Source organism: Panthera leo, chromosome C1 (genome assembly GCF_018350215.1).
Source record: "Panthera leo isolate Ple1 chromosome C1, P.leo_Ple1_pat1.1, whole genome shotgun sequence".
NCBI classification, from domain to species: Eukaryota; Metazoa; Chordata; class Mammalia; order Carnivora; family Felidae; genus Panthera; species Panthera leo.
Genome location: NC_056686.1, coordinates 53,421,880 through 53,444,800, shown reverse-complemented (window position 1 = coordinate 53,444,800; position 22,921 = coordinate 53,421,880). Strand labels below are relative to the sequence as shown.

Sequence of the window (22,921 nt, the reverse complement as noted above, 5' to 3'; positions counted from 1 at the left end):
GAGTGTGCTAAATTTCAAGTCAGGCGTGACCAAAATGACTTTTCATAACCTAACCTTGCTGAGTAATGGTCTTTTCCTGTGTAACTCGACCAATATTATTGTTTAGTTTCATTGATTTATTTTTTAAGTTTCATTTAAAGTATACACAGATACCATTTCCTATTTTTGCCCATCTTCCCCTGGTGAAGTCATGTGTTCTCCCCTAGTACAATATTCAACCTGAAATTAATGACATGTCTACAAATCCTTTCATTGAAGAATATCTGAATATTTAGTAATGATGTTACAAAGTATAATCAAAAGCAGGTGTAATTCCTTCTTCCAAGAAGATGATAAAAAATGTCAAGTTTGTTTTAAAAACAGAATTTTACAGATGCTCTATTCTGGAGGTGACTATTACGGCTACATGGCTATCATACGTAGTTTGGTTTCCTACCATCCACCATTTACTTGGTTACCAAGGGCTCTGAGTAAGTATGTACCTTGGAAATACTGCAGATCTGAGATCATTTAACTCTCAGGGCAAACAAACACACACAAACACTGCACACATTCAAGCAACTCTGACTTCTGGTAAAAAAAAAAAAATTCCAGAATTATCTACAGAAAGCCCTAGTTATTAGCATTCAACACTGCGCTGAACCACAAATGAAACATACAACCACAGACTGAATGATAACTCTCATTCCAAAGGGATCTTTATTCCAATGAAAGGCTTAAATTATATTCCACTCATTATTCTAAAATTTAATATTTTTTTATGAAACCAAACTGTGACAACCAATTTTAAATATTTTGATGCCTCACCTAAAATCGTATGGTAGACAATTCTGTTACTTCTTGTTACCTGTAGATAAATTAGGAAGGAGTTTGAGAACTTGTAGGCTACTATTTAAATACACAGGTTGGCAGTCAAATTTAGAAATGAAAACCCCTATTACCAACACATCTCCCTACCGGCCCCACCCAGCTGCCAGCCCTATTTTTAAAAAGCGAAGAATTTATATTCGTTTTAAAGAGATGGTTACTGTTCTCTAGCTATTTCACCTAATAAGTAGTAAATACTTTATATGAAACTGGAAAAAAAAAATGCATGGTTTTATAACAAAATTAGAAAGCTTGCAGCACATTCCATTCTTCTAGTAGAATATTTGTCTTAAATATTAAAGAAAACTTTTTAAAACTGTTCTCACACATTCAACTTCTAAGGAAATAAAACAAAGAGGGAGAGAAAGAAAAAAGGAGAAAAGCCCCCACAAATGTATACAAGTATTAACACATAAAACAGTTTCTTACTCAGCTGGAGAGAAAACTGCAAAGGTAAGGTAGAGCTGAACTATCTTTAGCAAGGACATAGCTGACCAAACCACACAGCACTCAGGCACCCCATCCACCAACCCCTCCTGGCCTTCCCTTGGCTTGCGTCCACTCTACTTGTTTCCACCCACCATTTGCAGATGCCTCTCTACAGACATATGGACCAAGATGATGAGTCATCTGTCATCCAGAATTCTTTTCTCGACCTTTGCACATTCAATCACCTTTAGCACACTCAACAGGCACGTCCTCCACAGAGCATGTGCCCTGTAACATAAGGAGTTTAAGGCTGAACACAGAATGAGGCATTCTTAACACTCCTCACTTTGCCAAATGGATTTATTCCAGAGCTTTAAAGGAAAATCACAACTGAAAAAGTGACCAGATGGGTCTTCAAGGAGAAAGATACAAACTAAATCAGCCATGATACTGACGCACTTCACTAAAAACAGGCCTGTGATGTAAAAGAACTTTAGTTATTCTCCCTGAGAGGAATAGTTATGGCAAAAGCAAAACACAGAAGCATTCCATAACTAAAACTGACCTTCAATTTCACATGGCTAAATATTTTTTAAATTATTCCTGTACTTAACACTTCATGTAGTCACCAAAAAAACAAAAACAAAAACAAAACATTCAGGACCTGTATATCACTTAGGACAGATAATAATAGCATATCTATATAGCACTTATTATATGGCAAGCATTCTTTTAAGAACATTACATATATTCACTTCATCCTTACAAACCCTTTCCTAATCCCTGTTTTCCATGAGGAATAAAATGCCCACAGAGGTAAAACAATTTGCCCAAGGTCACAGACTGCCAGTAAATGGCAGAGCTGGGATTCAAACGGGCAGTCTGAGGGGCGCCTGGGTGGCACAGTCGGTTAAGCGTCCGACTTCAGCCAGGTCACGATCTCGCGGTCTGTGAGTTTGAGCCCCGCGTCAGGCTCTGGGCTGATGGCTCGGAGCCTGGAGCCTGTTTCCGATTCTGTGTCTCCCTCTCTCTGCCCCTCCCCCGTTCATGCTCTGTCTCTCTCTGTCCCAAAAATAAATAAAAAACGTTGAAAAAAAAAAATTTAAAAAAAAAAACGGGCAGTCTGGTACCTAACTGGGGTTAGTGGTTATTACACTAACCACCTTTCCAAAGGAGTTTAATATAGACAATCCTTTTTTAAAACAAAGTTTACACTAAAACTACAGAAGTTTGCTTTGCAAGGTGACAAGCTTTACAATTAAAGAATTTAAACCAGAGAAATTATAGTCAGGTGGCGGCAAAGTCAAAGTTTACCCATCATGGCAAACACCTACACACTGTGGAGGACTACATTTTGTGAGTCAATGTGTCGCGCCTGGAGAAATTAAAGTGGCCTAGAGAAGTGCAAAGGAGGCAATGACAGTCAAGAAACAAAAAGTGCAAACCTCCGTGAGCAATAAAAGCCAGGAGGCACCTGGCTGGCTCAGTCAGTAGAACATGTGGACTCTATATCTCAAGTTGTGAATTGGAGCCCCACATTGGGTATAGAGATTACTTGAAAAATTAAAATCTCTAAAAAAGAAAAGAAAACTCCAGGGGTGCCTGGGTGGCTCAGCTGGTTAAGTGAGTTTGGCTCCTGATCTCAGCTCAGGTCTTGATCCCACACTCTTCTTGAATCCAAGCCCTGTATGAAGACAAAAGAGAGAAGAGACAAGACCAGACGAGACCAGACGAGACGAGACCAGACGAGAAGAGAGAAAAGAAAAGAAAAGAAAAGAAAAGAAAAGAAAAGAAAAGAAAAGAAAAGAAAAGAAAAGGAAAGAAAAGGAAAGGAAGAGAGAAGAGAAGAGAAGAGAAGAGAAGAGAAGAGAAGAGAAGAAAAAAGAAAAAAAAAGAAAGGCAAGGTAAGGCAAGGAAGGAAGGAAGTAAGGAAGGAAGGGAGGGAGGGAGGGAGGGAGGGAGGGAAGGAAAAAAAAAGAAAACCACAGGGCTGTAGTAGCTAACCTCACTCATACCTCCTGTCAATTTTTCCCCCTCAATCCATTCTCTCCTGGATGGTGCCTCTTTTCCATCCTACCACCATTGCCCAAATTCAGGCTTTCAACATCCCATGGTCCAAATATTACAACAGTCTTGTATCTGGCTTCTAGCCTCCACCTTGTCCCTGCCCCACCACCTACTCTCTCCTCTGCTAACAGAACAGTCTTTCTGAGACACAAATCTGATCATGTTATGGCCCTAATTAACTTTTCAATGGTCCCGGGAGCAAACAATTTCTGGTTCCATCATCTTTGTACTGAATCAAACACCATCCACTCCAGGATTTCCCCTGCCTGCCTCTGCTTGCAGGCCCAGGAAAATACTAAGCCCTGTCATCCTTTTCTTACCTAGTTCACATGCCCTTCTGCAGAGAACATCTGCCTTCCAACCCCCATTCATCAACCTGTGGAACCTCTATTTATCTTTTTCCATAACGCTGTTCCAGTACCTCCTCTCACTACCAGAACATAACTTTCTTCTCTGTGTCTGCGGGGTACCTCATATATATGCTTCTATTCTGCTATCAGTAACTATTTTACTGATTCCCCTACTGTGAAAGGGACAGTGTCTTAGCATCTTATCAACAGCACCTAGTAATTTCTGACACACAAGAGGAGCTTTATTCGTTATTGCCCAATGAATAAGAGGATGCCTTTTGTAGGCCATTATAGCCTTTCTCTCAGCAAAAGTTTTAAATTCAATCCACCTGTTCCCTCTAGTCCCATGAGAACAGAGTTCCAAATTTTTAAATCCAAAGTCTAGAAAGACATGATCTACTTTATAGTCAACTGTTCAGAAAACCTACAAAGTGAGGAATATATGTTAAATAGTAGTTCACAATGAATGCTCCACAGAACAAACCCTGTAGGTTCTTGGTGAGTGTTGGGAATGAGGTGGGGGATTCTAAAATCAAATAAATTCAGAAAATGCCTCATGATGTCTCCTTCTGTGAAGAGTTAAATTGCATTATATTAAAGTTTCAATGAAGTCCTAAAGTAAAGAAAACGTGTTTAACTTTGGCACTTACTACCTTTGAGCAGTTAGCTAAACCCTACTTTGCCTCAGTCTTCTAATCTATTAAATGGGAATAACAGTATCTACTTCTTACAGTATTGTAGGGATTGAATGAAAAAATATCAGGTGTTCCAAACAATGCTTGCACACAATAAGTACTCAATAAATGCTAGCAATTTTTTTTTTTAATTTTTTTTTCAACGTTTTTTATTTATTTTTGGGACAGAGAGAGACAGAGCATGAACAGGGGAGGGGCAGAGAGAGAGGGAGACACAGAATCGGAAACAGGCTCCAGGCTCCGAGCCATCAGCCCAGAGCCTGACGCGGGGCTCGATCTCACGGACCGCGAGATCGTGACCTGGCTGAAGTCGGTCGCTTAACCGACTGCACCACCCAGGCGCCCCAATGCTAGCAATTTTTAATATTTAACTTGACACATCTGCTTTCTTGTCTAGCAATTACTAACACTGCACACTACACACTTTGAGAAACACTGATAGACAATAAAGACCGCACCATACTAGTCATTTTGGAGACTCATGGTTCCAGACTTTAGGAGAAATATAGCCAATCTCATAGTTTAAATGTAGGCAATTCATCTGGCTTCTCTGTGGCTGGCAAACATCAAGGTTTCAACTGTCACAACTTCCTGAAGCTTCAGTTTCACAAAATTAATATGGGATTGAGTGCCTTGTGTGAACTAAAAACCGCTCTGCAATGGAAACAAGTTCCTCATAGAGAAATCTCATTCTCTGCCATTCTGTGGTCCTAGAAAGTAGCATGCTCATCAAGTTTCTATTTTTATTGTACCCAGGAATCTTGCTATTCAAGAATAAGAAATAATCCACCCAGTCCATTGTTTTTCTTAAAATTTAAAGTAGAAGATTCTGAATTTCAGCTTCATGGAGAATTGTATAATATGTTGTGTGTAAGCATCTGCAGGCATTTCCTAGGAGAAATATCATAGTTGTCATCAAGGAGCCCATTTGCCTAAAAAGTTTAGGAACCTCTAATAGAGGTCTTAAATAAGGTCCAGGTTTTACTTAAATACATACTCAAAAAAAAAAAAAAATCAAACAGTATCAAAGACTAGTCTTTTTAATATCCTTTCAAAGAGAGCTTATGCATGTATTTCTACATGGAGAAAGTAATAAATACCACAGCATCCTTCCATGTTTACATAAATAATAGTATATGAGATAGACTCTACTGCAGCTAGCTGTTTTCACTCGGCAGTGCATCTTAGAGATCTATCCATGCCAACACATAGGTACACATTATTCGGTTAACAGACATACTAATTTTTAAGGCATCCCTATGATAGATACTTAGGTTGTTATCAGTGTCTTGCTAGTTACAAATAATGATGAGAACAGACAACCTTGACAACCTTTCTTTAGGAAGAAATCCGGCAGGGAACTGCTGAGTCAGGAAATATAAAGAATGCTGGGGTGCCTGGACAACTCAGTCAGTTACGTGTCCAAATCTTGGTCTCGGCTCAGGTCATGATCTCACAGTTCCTGAGACTGAGCCCTGCGTTGGGCTCTGTGCTGACAGCTTAGAGCCTGCTTGGGATTCTCTCTCTCTCTCTCTCTCTCTCTCTCTCTGTCCCTCCTGCTCTCCCCCATGCTCTCACATGTACATGCTCTCTCTTTCCCTTTCAAAATAAATAAAAATAAACTTAAAAAAAAAAAAGTATAAAGATGGCTAAACTGTCCTCCAATGGTTGCCTGTTTTATACTCTCAATAATATTTATTTCCTTTACACTCAACAAAAGATCTTCAGATTTTCTATCTTTCTTAACCTAACAGATGAAAAATGGTAACTCATGGTGTTAATTTGTGTGGCCTATTATGAATGAAAGAACCTCTGATTTAAGATGTGTCATACCTATGACAACTTAGTCATGGAAACAATGAGCACCATCGAAACTGTAACAGTAAAGGGAATTCAGTAAAGGTTTGCTTCAAGTCAATGGCTCCAGGGATGGTAGTCTGGAGACAGAAACGAAAAGGCTTTATCACAGTGAGTTTCTATCATTTTGCCAAATTGGAATATGCCTAAATAAATGACTGAAAGCTTGGAAGAAAAAATATTTTGCAATGGGTCAGAAATTAAGGGAGTGTGCACAACCAACTAGTCACAGAAATCCAGCTTACCCACAGGTTCAACTCACCATCTAGTAGCCAGTGCTGGCCGCGCCTATTCTCCAACTCCGACATCATTAGGCGTGTGATCACATGATCTGGAACCAAAAGACCTTTCTCTATGTACTGCTTTGCCATATCACCAACTTCTATTAAAAAAACAGGAAAAAGAGACACTCAAAAAAGCTTCAAAAAAAGAAAAGCTTACAAACTCCTTTTGCCTTCTCTTCCATTCCTCCCTATTGGTATGAGGGGAAAGTTATAGGTAGATGTTTTGGGGGTAATTTTTAGAATACTGGTTTCAACAATGGTAGCCTTGTCTCCCAAAGAATTATAAAAGCAGCTTTTGAAGATAAATAAGATATACACAAACAGAAATAAAAATAAAAGAGTATTTCTATAAATTAGAAGAGAAGATAAAAGTAAGAAACAAAAGTTGGGAGTCCAGAGGAAGGGGTGGTTCGTGAAAGGCCAGGACAGAAGTCCTGGAACTTCCCAGAGTTGAGAGCCGCGAAGTGGACACTGAGCCCCCCAATGGTTTACGACAGCCAGGAAATGTGATCAACTATATGGTTCATGGGATGCAGAAGGCTGAAAGAAGCTGAGAAGCACAACCATTCCTTAGAGACCAAAGGAAAACATTTCCACTGGTCTTAGAAAGAATGCTGGATAATACAAACAAAAACTTCTCTTCATGAACCTCAGAATAAGTAGATGGCACCTTGCTGATACAGTTGTAGAAGCAACTCAGTGTTATTAGAATGCCAACTTTATAAAAAGATGTGAATTTATTTTTATTATTATTATTTTTTTGAATTTACATCCAAGTTAGTTAACATATATAAAAGGATGTGAATTTTTCAAAAAAAATTTTTTTTCAGAGAAAAAATGTTTCTATCTTATTTTAAAATAATTTCTTATATGTGGAAATTGTGGGTTAGGTTCAGTGGAACAAATTATCAGTTTAAATCTGTTAAGTTTCTAGGAACGGATTTTTTTTTTTAACCAAGATTAAGTCCTCTACTCTTCAGAGAACTGATAATAAACCATTAAGAACCACATTTTTGACAGGCCAATTATGCTTTATTTATTTATTTATTTATTCGAACTTTATTGTTTTTATTCAGTTGGCTACATTCACAATGGTTATTAAATAGGACCATATTTTATGCCTTTATAATAAATATTAATTTACATTTCAAGTGACTGATACAATTTCAACCACCAGTGTCCCCAAGAAGATATTCACTGCACTGTTATCTAGCATATTGCCTATATTTGATGTTGACTTTAAGAAAGGCCAATTATGTTCTTATAAAAACATAAAGCAGAATTATGTTACTGCAAAAAAGCTCAAGAATCACTTTGTCCCTACCTTCACTTGAATTCAAGGTAGAACCTTTCCTTCCCCAAACTGAGTCAAAACTCCTAACTCCAACTCTGAAATATGCACTGTCAAGAGATTCATATCACTCTGATTACTACTACTGGCTCAAACTATTGGCTCTGATTGCTACTACTACAAGCTCAAAGTTAGATCCAATGATGCTGATTCAGTAACATGCAGCAAAGAACAACAGCAAAAGACAACCACTTTGGCAAATGTGGCTAAACATGCATATGAACAAAAACAGATTCATTCACAAAGTATTTATTAACTCTATACTAGGTAACAGGTAATAATGCACAAAGGGAGCAGTGAATAAAAGTTGCAGCTTACCTACCAATGTTTAAGCAGTGTTATTTTCATGAAGAGCAACAATATTAATCACTAATAAAGTAACATACTATGTTAACATATTAAGAAACATATTATACCAGGCACTGTGCTTTAAGCACTTTGTATGTGTTATTTAATCCTCATAAGATCCTCACCTTCAGATAGGAAGTAATACCCATATTTATGACAGCTTTACTAAGATACAATTCACACACCATTAACATTCACCACTTTAAAGTGTACAACTCAGTAATTTTTAATACATTCTCAATGCTGTGAAGCCATCACCGCTACCTAATTTCAGAACATTTTTATCACTTCAGAAAGAAACGCTGTTCCCATTAGCAATCGCTCCCCATTCCCTCCTCCCTCTGTCTAGCCCCTGGCAACTATTGATCTACTTTCTGTCTTTACAGATTTGCCTATCGTGCACATTTCATATAAATGGAATCATACAATATGTGGTATTTTGTGTCTGGTTTCTTTCATATAGCATAATGTTTTCAAGTGGTACTTCATCCATTTTCATGGTTGATCATTCACTGTATGGGTGTACCATATTTTGTTTATATACATCAGTTAATACGCATTTGCATTGTTTCTACTTTTTGGCTAATATGAGTAACACTACAAGGAATGTTCACGTACAGGTTTTTGGGCGAACATATGCTTTCTGTTCTCTTGGTAATACCTGTATATGATGTATGTTTTATATCAGGAAAATCACTGTCGGATGGTATGCTTGGAGTAACTGACGAGATTGGTGCTGTCCTACTCTGCAATGGTCAGGCCAACCGCAGAGCCCTGTTCTTTTTTTTTTTTAATACCAGCTTCCTTTTTATTTTTTTTAATATGAAATTTATTGTCAAATTGGTTTCCATACAATACCCAGTGCCAGAGCCCTGTTCTTAGTCCCATCTGCCAAACATTAAGACAGATTTAAACAAACAAACAAAAAAGTATATATATAGACATCTTCCAAGATAACAGACCAAGACGTGAATTGTCTCCAAATATCCCATGAGGAGACAGTGAAAGCATAGGAAACATTTCATTTGGAAAAGAGAAGATCCAGAGAAGGGCATGAAAACAATTTGCCCATATCCTGATACTTGACACATGGAAAGGGCATTATTTTACTTAATCCCCAGGGCTTACAATTAGGACTCGTTATGGGAATTACAAATGGGTAGAGAAAAAATGGCCTAAGGAATGTCTGAATAGAGATTCAAAGACTGCCTAAGACAGGATATTATAGACAGATTCGGAAAACTGGTTGGGGATTGGGCTACTTAATGTTTAAGGTCCTTTTGGGTGAGGATTTATGGTATTGGGATACTTTTGGACTCAGGAGTTTAATGCAGAACAGTAGCCAGATGATGCCCCTGAGGCCTTTAAATATTTGCTAGATGGTGCAATATGTACCCCCTCTAATACCTCAAACTTATCATGGCCAAAATCATACCTTCCCCTCCCACATGCTCTTGCCCTGGTATTTATAACATTACTCTCCTCAGATGTCATGTAAGAGTAAACACCAGTTGTCTTGATTTTCTTGACTTCCCCCATTCTTTATATCTAATTGAACATGAAGTTCCTGCCATTACATTTCCACAGCGTCTGTCATATCCAAGCCAAATGATCAAAACATAAAAGTGCAACAGTAACTGTTGTGAAGATGGCTGCAGAGCAAGCAATGACACTGTGAGGAAAGAAATCACAACCATGGCCCCAGATGGCCCTGGTGGTTAAGCGGAGGCCACAGATTAGTAAAAAGCAGAGCTGAAAGAATGAAGCAATGGAGGTGCCTGCGTGGCTCAGTCGGTTAAGTGCTGGCTTAGGCCCAGGTCATGATCTTGCGGTTCGTGAGTTCGAGCCCCGCATCAGGCTCTATGCTGACAGCTCAGAGCCTGGAGCCTGCTTCGAATCCTCTGCCTCCCTCTTTCTCTGCCCCTCCCCCACTCGTGCTCTGTCTCTCTCTCTCTCTCTCTCTCTCTCTCTCTCTCAAAAATAAAATATACATTAAAAAAATTTTAAATATATTTGGGGCGCCTGGGTGGCTCAGTCAGTTAAGCATCTGCCTCTTGATTTCAGCTCAGGTCATGATCTCACAGTTCATGAGTTCAAGCCCCATGTCGGGCTCTGTGCTGCCAGTACAGAGTCTGCTTGGGGTCCGATCTCTCTCCCTCTCTCTGTTCCTCCCCTGCTCTCTCTCTCTCTCTCTCTCTCAAAATATATACACTTAAAAAAAAAAAAAAGCAATGAGTTATACTCCAAGACCACTGCACAAATCTTTACATAGTGAAAAAGAGACAACTGGCCAAAGAATCACACTGATAAAGAATCTCTGAGATAAGATCAAAGTGGGTCCTTTACTCATAGCAATCTGTGACCTGCCACAAAATCAACAGATTGCTTCTGGGGTCTTCTGCACACTAGTCAACCAAACAAATCATTACATTACTTGAACAGCCAATTCTCAACTCTTAGCTTGCTTCACTTCTCAGTAGCATCTGAGATGGCTCCTTTGCATAAATGATAGGAAAGTGAACCTTTGAAAATGCAAGCCAACTGCAATCCTCCAGGACCTTTCCATCTCACTCAGAGTATAAGCCAAAGCCCTCACCTTGGTTTACAAGGCCCTGTGTAATCAGGCCCTCCTTCCCTGAAGCCATCTCCTACTTCCTCTCCATTGTCCACTCTACTCCAGCCACACCAGCTTCCCTGTAGTTTTCTGACAATCACATTCATGTGCTCACTTTAAGAACTTTTCATTTGTTGCTCCCTCTGCCAAGAACACTCTCTCCCCAAGAATTTCACATGGATCAAGCCCCCACTTCACTCAGATCTCTGATAAGTCTTACCTCAAACAGGCCTTCCACCCCATCTAAATAGCACAAGGACAGACACACATCCCTATCACCCTCTAGTCTCTTATCTTGCTTTGCATTGTCTTCTACAACCCCAGATCTTACATATTATGTATTGATCTATTTATCAATTCACTTTTTACCCCCCCCCAACAAGAATATTATTAATTCATTCAGAAAAACTGAGGTACTTTGTTCAATGCCATACCCTCAGTACTTAGAATATAGCTTGGCATGTATGAGATAACTCCATAACAATTTGTTGCATGAATGAATGAATGAATACCTAAGGATGATAGATAATTTCCCCCCACCCCCGGCAAAAATCAATCTGATCTTTCTGTATATCTATTACAGAACCATGATCCTAAGATCAAATACAGCTCAACCTTGCCATGTGCCAACTTTTTCAAGGGAGATATGAGACAAAGTATGATCAGTACTAGTTGAGATGGCCATGTCAGGTTTCACAGCTCAGTCTTATTTCATCAGTATTTTAAACCATGTATAGCGATGAACAAGGTCGAATAGGGAAAATGAGGAGAAAGAAACACCATGAGCCAATAATGCCACCAAGCAGGGGGCTGCTTGGCATACCTGGAGGAACTTCAAGTACAGAGAAAAGCATCATGAGAGATACAGCTAGACAGGTGGGAAATATTTTTTTTTTTTAACATGTAGGTTTAGACATGCCATTCCCACAGCCAAGACCAGCATTTACAGGACCCAGTCCAAATGAAAATATGGAGACTTCCTGTTCAAAAATTAGAAATCTCTAAATGGCAACAGCAAAGCATTAAACTAAGTGCAAATCCTTGTGTGAGTACACAGGTCACGTGCCCACCACACTGTGACCTCTAGATTGGGTTGGTGTGGTGAAAGCCAAAGAGCCTGTGACAATAATCCAAGCAGGAGACAATAGACTGCACTAAAGCAGAAGCAACCTTAGAAGACATTCTGCCCCTTGAGAGAATACCTTTGAGACATGGAGACTGAAGGGACCCCATAAAGGACTGCTTTTTGCTACCTCTATTCTTCTCAGGACCTGCACCCCTGCCTTACACATGCCTTATTATGTCCTGCTTGTAAAGGTCAAGGACTTAATGATTTCTTTGAAGTCTTCCAGCACAATAGATAACACCTAAGGAGTGATTAGGTGGGGTTGTCATGAAGGTTTTCTAAGACCACTGACTCTACACACCTTGACAGCAAGACTCCTGGGCATAAGTGACTTATGAAGGACACCTGAGCACTCCCAGCTCTGACCAGTTCCTGGATGCCTGAGGACAGGGACACAAGACCACCATCCTCAACTAAAAGCCCAGACCCCAAGTGTGAGAAATAAGCCCACTGCCCCAATCAAATGAGGGACGTGAAGACTGGAGCACAGAGAAGCTAGGCTTTGATCAACGTTTTTTGCAAGAGCTGGTGTCTGGTTACAGCAGGCATTTATCTCCTAGAGCGAAGTCCCTCCCCTGATTCCTCACTGGCTGAGTACTACAGAGGTTACAGTCTTACCCAGAAGTCACCGATGCCCATGTGAGGCCGAAAAGTAGTCTGACTGGAACAAATGGACATCTCTTGAGGTGATGCAGAGACTTGAGTTCTTTGGCACATACTCATTGCAAAGCCCGCAAAAAATAAGCCCACCAAATGGAGAGGGGAAGAAGAACCAGGAAGTGAAGTGTCTACGGGTTTGGGGACTCCATTGTGCAGTGGGAAAGGGGTTCGTACATATTTCCAATAGATTGTAAACCTATTGTTAACTAGACAGCACAGCTTTTATTTGGTATTTTTGAAAATGAATCATCTCACTTCTCACACCAAGCAAAGATGAGACTCATTCTGCTTTTCCTTTCCGAATCTCCCAGAAGCTCCGTCTGTATCTGCTCTCTCTGTATCTTCAATAAACTCTGCTCTCACTTCCTACCAGCTTGCATTTGATTTCTATCCTGCGCAAAGCCAACCAAGGACCCTCTTGGTCACTCCTGCAGGATCCCCTCTGGATCCTCAGGCCCAGCCTGCCTACATCACCTTGAGTTAACTCAACATAGACTGTGCAATTCCAAGTTTAAAATAACCCTGTGGAAGACTTCCAGAATCATTTTAATCTAATTTACTAAGTAAGAGAAAGATCTAAGTTCAACATACTTTCCCAACTACTGGCAGTCTTGGATCTTCTCTGGAGCAGGACAGACAACACATCCATCTAATCTGATACAAAATCAAACTTCTACCCCCCCACACCTCAATCCCCACCCAAATGAAAACCTGGAAAGTTTAAAAGCCAGAACAAAACAGACAGTGTATCTGCATCTGAATGAAGATCTCACTACAACAACAAATGGAGATAAGATGTTGATAAAGACATAGGCCCATTCAGAAAACCGGGACCTTCATCTGCCTTTGTCAGCTTGCTTGAAAGTAGTATCATTAAATAGATAACACACATACCAGCTCCAATTTGTCAAGTAGTATTCCAAAGAAAGGCTGTGGACACACACAGTCTTACGCAGCTTCTGAATTCTCAGTGTATATATAGATGCGCATATGTGCACATGCGCGCACACATGAGTAAGTCATAAACCACCAGGAAGTTTTCAAAAATAAACAATAAATTTAGAGTGCCAAAAACAGGCCAACAGTTCTGCATTTTTTAAGCTTCATAACAACCAAAAAGAAAATCCATCATGTGTTTAGAAGACTGAACAGAACACGAGTGATTAAGACCACATTTGAAAAAACTTTCCTCAGAAAGGAAAAGAGAAAGTGTCAGATTACAAAATGGTAATATATTACAAAATTATGTGAGTATATCTATAGATATATATTATCATTTTCAATATTAAATACATTATAAAAAATCAATATTCCACCTATTTTACAATATAAATATTGTGGCAATGCAGCTTAACCTATTTCATTCAATTGCTAAATGTAAATTAAAATAAGATATAATCTTAGTAACCTTGAAAAATATATATTTTCCATTCCCAACTAGATCAGGTAATATACAAATTGTCAGAATTTAAGACTACCTATTAAGTTGTGTATTTAAGAAATACCAAACTTAAAATTTTAAGATAATATACAACTTAAGACTACCTATTAACTTGGTCATCTATCCAAAATTTATACTTCCAAGATACAGAAAAGATATTTTTATTGGCCTCATTTCTTTCACATTAAAATTGACCACTTTCAGGGGTGCTTGGGTGGCTCAGTCCGTTAAACGGCTCTTGATTTCAGCTAAGGTCATGATGATAGGGTTCCTGAATTCGGGCCCCACATGGGGCTCTGTGCTGTGAGCACAGAACCACAGCACAGAGCCTGCTTTGAATTCTCTGTCTCCCTCTTTCTGCCCCTCCCTGGCACGCGCTCGCACTCTCTCTCTCTCTCTCTAAAATAAATAAACATTTAAAAAAATTAAAATTTACCACTGTCACATTAACAGAGTGACACAGATTATTGTATTCAGGGCAGTAAATATAACAAAACATTGTCAGCTGCTCAATGGGGAGGATGTTAGATTTATAATGAATTGTCTTAAGGCTGGTTAATAAGAAAATATTTTTTTCTGAATAACTAGGAGAGCCAATTAAGCAAATGACATTTCTTTAGAAAATCCATGAGAACCCACACATGCATATTTAGGTAGTACAAAATCCATTCAACAGGACCCTAAATACTCAGGACAGCCAGCTAAAACATTCCAGAGACTGAATGACCTCCAAACAGAAATCAACTCAACATGGGAAAAACAGATAGTGTCATGAAACAGGAAGTAAATGGTTCCCTATTCAGGGAGGGGATAACTAGAGAACATGGTATGGTGGGTTTTGTAGTTTAAATACTCTGTGAGGGCGCCTGGGTGGCTCAGCTGGTTGAGTGTCAGAGTTCAGCTCAGGTTCACGGTTTCGAGACCCACGTTGGGCTTTGCACTGACAGTGTGGAGCCTGCTTCAGATTCTCTTCTCCCTCTCTCTCTCTGCCCCTCCCCTGTTTGTGCTCTCTCTCTCTCAAAAATAAGCATTAAAAGGGGCGCCTGGGTGGCGCAGTCGGTTAAGCGTCCGACTTCAGCCAGGTCACGATCTCGCGGTCCGTGAGTTCGAGCCCCGCATCAGGCTCTGGGCTGATGGCTCGGAGCCTGGAGCCTGTTTCCGATTCTGTGTCTCCCTCTCTCTCTGCCCCTTCCCCGTTCATGCTCTGTCTCTCTCTGTCCCAAAAATAAATAAAAAACGTTGAAAAAAAAAAAATTTTTTAAAAAAAAATAAGCATTAAAAATAAATACATAAATACATACATACATACTTTCTGAACCCACTAAATATTCTTTCAGCTGATACTGATTAAGCATCTACCCTGCGGCAGACTGTACCAACCTGATATTTGAGCTTAGAACCTACACTAAACACTGGAATTGGGTGCTAACCCATTGAAAACTTTAAACAGCCAAATTTTATAGAATTTCATTCTGTCGGGCAGAAAAACTAAATAACAGTTATTACAATTAAGTCATACAGGCTCTTACTTGCTAGTACAGTTCCATATAAATATATTGTGAAATAGTAATAGGTTATTGGTCACACACTAAATGAATTTGGTCAAACCAAATGCCAGCTCATTCACCTTTGACCAGTAAGGAGTTATCCCTGAAATACCAGTCCAGAGTTGCAGAAAACCAACCAGACTCCCTTGGTTCTTAACAATGGAGACAAAAATATTTGTTTTAACAAAGGCAAGGATTAGAACTTCAAGATAATCAACTTACAAGATCAAACCTCAATTACTATTAATACTTTAAGCAAAAGCAAATGAGGTCTTTTTATTTCATTTGAATATCTGTCTTACCTCTTATCTCAATGACCAACCTGGAAAGTGCCAACATCAGGACAACAATGTCCAGTGTGTTTGGTGCCACAGGCCTCTAATCAGCTATGCAATGACCCCACCAGTATCCTGTAAGAAGCCTCCCATTTTACCCCAAGTCCACCCAGGTGACTCCAATCACGGACAACCACACGTGAAGGTTCTCGTCTCCAGGAACATACCACTTACCAACCAAAATTTTCTGTGCATCTACTACAGGCCAGGTACCATGCAAGGCACTACAGACACAGATATAGGAATGACCTCAAGGAGCTTATTAATTAGGAGAGAAGTGGAACAGACTCATGAACAAATAATTACTTGTTAATAAGTATGTGCCCTGAGGGCACCTGGGTGGCTCTGTTGGTTAAGCCTCTGACTTTGGCTCAGGTCACAATCGAGGCTTGTGAGTTCGAGCCCCACACTAGGCTCTGCGCTGACAGTGCACAGCCTGCTTGGGATTCTCTCTCTCTGCCCCTTTCCCACTTGCATGCATGCTCGCACTCTCAAAAATAACAACAACAACAACAACAATGTATGCCCTAGTGTGCATGTGAGGAACTTGGAAACAACCACTTTGTCCTTAGAGGAAGAAAAAGTTGAATAGACTGAAAAACAAACCACAAACAACTCTCTTGGATCCATAAGAGAGGGGAGGACATGGGGCAAACTACTGCCCCCAAGATTAGAGGGACAGACAGGCAAATAAAGGAGTCACATCTTACCTGAGCAGAGACTCACGAATGGAAAGCACCTCAGGAACCAGTGCTAGGTAGGAAATCCTAAATTGTAATTGAGGAATTGCTAGAAGCGTGGACAAAAACTCCAGGGGACATAGTCATTGGTGGGGGTGGGGGCACAATATTATGAGAGTACCTCCAGGAGATTGACCAGGTTCCCATAGTAATAAATACTGGAGATGGGGTCCCTAGGTGGCTCAGTCGGTTAAACATCTGACTTCAGCTCAGGTCATGATCTCGTGGTTTGTGGGTTTGAGTCCCGTGTAGGGCTCTGTGCTGACAACTCAATGCCTGGAGCCTGCTTCAGATTCTGTGTTTCCTTTGCTCTCTGCCCCTCCCCCACTCGTGCTCTGTCTCTCTGTCTCTCTGTCTCTCTCTCTCAAAAATGAATAAACGTTAAAAAATTTTTTTTAATACTGGAGAAAAATCTCCTTAAGCTTCCACAGTGGGAGGTGGAAAGGAACTATTCTGAAATAGAGCACTTTGTTCTTAGCAATCCATGACACATGTGCAGATGAAAGGAAGAAGTTTAACCAAAGGACTCTGCATTTAACCTCAAGTTTAACCTTGGAAAATAAACAGCATCAAAGAGAGGGCTCATAATTAGGCTACTGAAATTCTAAATGTCACTTTGCCTCTGGTATAAATCTCAAACTGATTTTATTTCCCTTTTAAGGCTAGGCTTTGATCAAAAGATAGGATTTAATAATCAGTAGCTTCCTCCTAACACTATTTTCCCCCACATCCCACAACCTCATGCCATTGTTTTCCACCCTGCAGCCAGAATGGACCAACTTGTACCTCTGATCATGTTGAGTCTCTACTTAAAACGCATCAGCAGGGTTCTGTCTACTGCCCATTCAGTGGCTTCTAAGTCCCTCTAAGATCTGGCCCACACCTACCCTCAAGCAGCCTGGTAGCTTTTCTTCCTTCACTCACATGCTCCACCCCAGCCCATCTCTACCGTCCAGCCCCAGGTCTCTCCTCTCTTCAGCTTCCCCAAACTGAGGTTAGGTCCCCTCTATATGCTCCATGGCATCCTGTCCTCCAGCTCTGTAGCATTCATCACGTTTGTATTTCTCATGCCAGTCTGCACCACCATACAGTATGGAATCTGTCTGGTACACCAACCACTGTTTCTGCAGCACCTTTTCAAAACAGACATTCAATGTGCACTTGAGGGGCACCTGGGTGGCTCAGTCACTTAAGCATCTGACTCTTGGATTTCAGCTCAGGTCATGATTTTACAGTTCATGACATTGAACCCCACCCCATGCTGGGCTCTTTGCGCTCTCTCACAAAATAAATATATAAAGATTTTAAACAATATATGCACTTGAAAATTGATTGGTCCTCCCAACTCCATTCATTCCCTAGAGGACCAGAGCTAACTAAACTTTTGTAACAGAGGTAGCTACTCATGACATAACAATCAGATCTGAGTACAAATACTTCAGCTACTTATCTGCACTCGAAATTTAAGAATTTACATTGGAACAGATCTTTCCCAGTTAGGACTTCCACATTGAGTTCAGTTGCAAAGAGATATCAAAAACAACTACATGGAAGTTGTCCTAAGTTCACTGATCTTGCAATTATAATTTGGCCATTCACTTAAAAGTATTTACTAAGCAACTATACTCTGTGCCATGCTATAGCATATTTCCCTACATGTCAGGGAAACAATGGAACATCAGAAGTAATCTCTCATATGCTTCTGATGGCTTGGCCAAGCATCAAACAGTTGACAACTTGGCCTATTTCAAAACAAAATCAAGCTCTAAGAATGATCTCCTATCTTTTACCGACACAACCAGAAAGAAAAATAAACAAGGTTTAATTTTATGTTTTCTTGCCCAAATAATCTGCCCATTTTTATAAAAGTCTAAAACTCACAAAATTAAACTTGCGTATTCCTCAAAGTACTGCTGAGGGATACATGCATATATGGCAAAAATATATGATAAATGGGATGCCTGGGTGGCTCAGTCGATTGAGTGCCTGATTCTTGGTCTCAGCTCAAGTCATGATCTCACCGCTCATGATTTTGAGCCCCACACTGGGCTCTGCACTGACAGTGCCTAGCCTGCTTGGGATTCTGTCTCTCCCTCTCTCCAAAATAAATAAATAAAAACTATATATTATATTTTCATGGTAAAGCAAGAGAATAATAATTGTAAGATGCAAGATAGCAGTTGTGAGTAATGGAGAAAGGGCATATGGGAGGCTTCTATGGTACTGGTAATGTTCTATCCCTTAGGTTGAGTCGTAAACAACTGTTATCCTTTGAAACATATACACACTACATACCCTATTTTGTTCTGGTTGCCTATAAAGTGAGGGCAAACTGGATACAGAAGACAGAGCAGGACAAATGTCCACATAGCAGCAAATTCCCAAGATGCCTGGCTAATCACCAGAAACAGATAACTACTCAATGTTCCTTTCATTGTTCAAGCTAGAACATGCTGAGTGAAAGGCCCCTGTAAAAGAGCTTGATTTCTTCATAATGCTACCTAAAATCAGTAGAAACCATTGCCTGCCTCCAGTATCATCCCTTCTCCAAAACTTTTGTCACTGAGAATGCCCACACACACACACACACACACACACACACACTCCCTATATAAGGCATGGTCAGATATGAACTATAGTATTGTGATTCTGCAAACCACAAGTTCCTTATCTCCCCTACTTGGTAGAATATTTTGGCACTAGAATAGTTACAAAATGAAGAAAATCTTCATTCCATAAACTGTTTATCACTGATATCACTTTGATAAATCTCTTTCAGTAAGAAAATAAACTTTACAAAAAAAATTTGTGAATAGATATGAAAGTCCTGGGGCACTTGGGTGGCTCAGTCGGTTAAGTCTCTGATCCCCGATTTCAGCTCAGGTCATGATCTAGTGGTTTGTGAGATCAAACCCTGAGTCAGGCTCTACACTAACAGCATGGGATTCTCTCTCTCTCTCTCTCTCTCTCTCTCTCTCTCTCTCTCACTGCCCCTCCTCTGCTTGTGCTGTCTTTCTCTCTCTCTCTCAAAATAAATAAACTTTAAAAAAAAAAAAAAGATATCAAAGGGCTTTAGAGAAACCACGGAAGAAATTCCTAAATATAAGGCATTTTGGCACTAATTCAAATGACTCATTTCAGATGTCTGGTATCCACCCTTCAATTGGCCTTGCTCACAGCCAGGCTTTCTTTTCCTTCACAACAAAAAGACATGATTTTTAATTACTCCCTGACACTTGCTTTTGGTAGCTATGAGGAAAAGTCTGAACCTAATATAATGGCCAAGAGTATACACTTTCGAGCCAGATTGCCTAGGTTCAAATCCTGGCACTGCCACTTAAAGGCTAGAAGACTCCAGTCACATTGTATGTCTCTGCTCCACACCCCATGCAGGTCACAGTCTGCACAAACATATTGTGTCTACCTTTCACTCTTATTGTTTAGTGGGGTTGTTTACAAATCCTCCATACAAGACTGTAATGCCCTTGAGGCTAGAGACTATCTTATTTTAACCATCAATAGGTACCACTTGAGATGAAAAAGTATCATGATCTTTAAACTCTCCATCTTCCCATCTCCAAGGTCCTTCGGATTATTGGTAAACTTTCATCTCACTCTACCCCTGCCATATCTTCTGTGGACTGTATTGTACAACAGTCCTACTAACCACAGTCACGACTTCTAGGCAATTAAGACTCAGAAAAACCTTCTCAATCACACAGTAAAAACTATGTGCAGCAATGCTTCCTTTAAATGTTATCTTACCATCTAATTCTTTGGCACTGAATAACTGAGTAAAATAAATCACTAAATTAAGCAAAACACTGTTATCTGATTTAGCTACATAAATGGACATTCCATCCCTTTTGTCAATGGTTCTCACACCTATTGCTTCAGTCTACTCAAGCTGGTGCAGAAAGATCATTACCACAGACTGCACTTGGATCCCAAGCCTGACCTCTTAACGAAAAAGGATCTGTTCCAACAAGTGGATGTTTGCTCCTCCTAACGCTATCTGACATTCTTAAACACCCACAAAATGTATATGAGTCAACTCTTATAGATTTCTAAGATTAAGACTACAAATATTCTCTAAACAGAAGAAGCAGAAAGTTTAACATGAGGAAAACAACTGATTTTCAAACTAACAGGCAGGTGCATGGAAGTCACCCCAAGTGAGAAGCTATACTAGGCTAGACTACCCAAAACCTGATGTCTCCTTTTGAGATGAAACTCCTTTTGAGATGTCTGTGTGACACAGGTAAGTTTTACCAAAAGAGTTCCTTTGATAAATCACAAGACATTAGGGATTGTAAACTATTGCTAAAGAAGTTCTATTTCATTTTATATAACATAATACAAAACTTTGAAACTATGAAGTAAGACCTCCATCCTGTTTGTTCTTTGTTCTTGTGGACATAATGAGACTAAGACCCCGAAGACATCAAGTCATTGACCACAGGTCTCTCCTGAGAAACAGTGACTTGGAACGAAGTACCCATCTTCAAAGCTTGTCCTTTGCCATTTAGTCTTAAGGTACAAAATTTAGCTTATCATGGGGATAATTAGTATTGGTGTTTTAACCACAGAAAATTGTAGCTAACATTATTTGAATCTATGATCTATATAATCAATCATTCCCTAGATCAAAAGAAGGTTAATAGTAAAAAGATTTTTCTTTTAACCTAGATTTGAACCCAAATTTATGTAAAGTACAAATGTGCACCTCTTTACCACTAATTGTGAGATTGAAAGTGAAAAAATATGTAATGTGATTTTTTTTCATGGAGGTAAAACTGACATATAACATATTAGTTTCCGGGGTCCAACATAGTAACTGGATATCTGTAAATACTATAGAATGATTACCACAATAAATCTAGTCAACTTCCGTCACCATACATAGTTACAAATGTTTTTTTCTTGTGATGAGAGCTTTGAAGATCTATTCTGTTAGTAACTTTCAAATATGTGACACAGCATTACTAACCATGGTCGCCATGTTGCACATTACGTCTCTGTGACTTATTTTATAACTGGAAGTCTGTACCTTTGGCCTACATTTGCCCATTTCACACCTCCTCCGCACCCTCCACCTCTGGCAACCACCAATTTATTCTCTGTATCTATGAGCTCAGCGTTGTTTTGTTTTGCTTTTATATTCCACATATAAGCGAGATCATATAGTTTACTTATTCTTTCTATCTGCATTTTTACCATGGGACAATACCCTTTTAAACACACTGGAATGGCTCCATCAAGAGACAAAGAGCCAATATGATACAAGGAACTGTATCAGGCTGAAAATTGTATTAGGCTCAAAATCAGAAGCCTTGGCTGTTAAGAGTTCTGCTCCCAAGGACTGCCCACAGGACTGAACATATCAATGTACTTCACTTATCATGGCCTCAAGTTTCCTCACCTACATGAGGCTGTTGGACCCTTCTAGCTCTGCCATCTTGGAGGTGGAATTTCAATTTCCTTTACCTGGCTCTGTGTATGTGTTGGGGCTGAAGGATCAGCTTCCCCAGTATGCGTCCAACCACACCAGTGTGCTTTCAATCACCAAGATTCTAGGTGAGCAGAGGAGATGGACTTCACAGACTAAGGAGCATCTCCCTGCTTTCATGGTCATTACACCCATTTGAGATATGAGGAGTGGAATCCCGACAAGACCTCAGGCCTATGCCATCTCTTAGTGTTCCATCACACCTTGTCTGCAAGACATCCTGAGAATAAGGGCCAGTGCTTTGGCCTATTTGCTCTTTTCTCTCCAGCCGGACTGCATATGTATATTCACTTAGTCTAATTCTGTACCCTGGGTCCAATGGATGTGTTTCTATAATAGCCAAGATTAAAAATATGTACGGACAAAAGCCATGACTTTGGGTAGGGGAGGGGCTCACAGTGCTGAGAAAAAAGGTGATCCAGTATCTAAGCACAAAGGAAATCCAGCAGATTCTTTATCCTTAAGCTTTCTGCCCACACCAGCTTATCAATTATTATTTGACACTCCATACTGATTCAAAGAATAAAATAGTGCAGTAACCTCATTTTAAGAATTTAAATAAATCGTGAAAGAAAAAGATATTGGAATTTTATAAGCCAAAAAATTTTGGATGTCCTATGTCAGGAGAATGTTTTTGGCCCAGAATAGGAACACATGCATTTATAAACATACCATGAACATCTGGCACGGTACCACATGCT

General features: G+C 39.8%; 1 protein-coding gene across 7 annotated transcripts in view; it reads right to left on the bottom strand.

Annotated features, from left to right (window-relative positions):
- The window catches only part of AK4 (adenylate kinase 4), a 74,459-nt gene that overhangs the window by 27,339 nt on the left and 24,199 nt on the right, over positions 1–22,921 (bottom strand). For 5 of the 7 annotated variants that reach the window (XM_042952021.1, XM_042952018.1, XM_042952015.1 and 2 more), the window contains exon 3: positions 6,528–6,647. The exons of 1 other annotated variant lie outside the window; for it this stretch is intronic. In XM_042952021.1, coding sequence (XP_042807955.1) covers positions 6,528–6,636 — 109 coding nt within the window. In that variant the 5' untranslated portion in view covers positions 6,637–6,647. Of the gene's footprint in view, positions 1–6,527; positions 6,648–16,145; positions 16,287–22,921 lie in introns of those variants that run through there. One more of the 7 variants, XM_042952020.1, reaches the window with a different exon arrangement.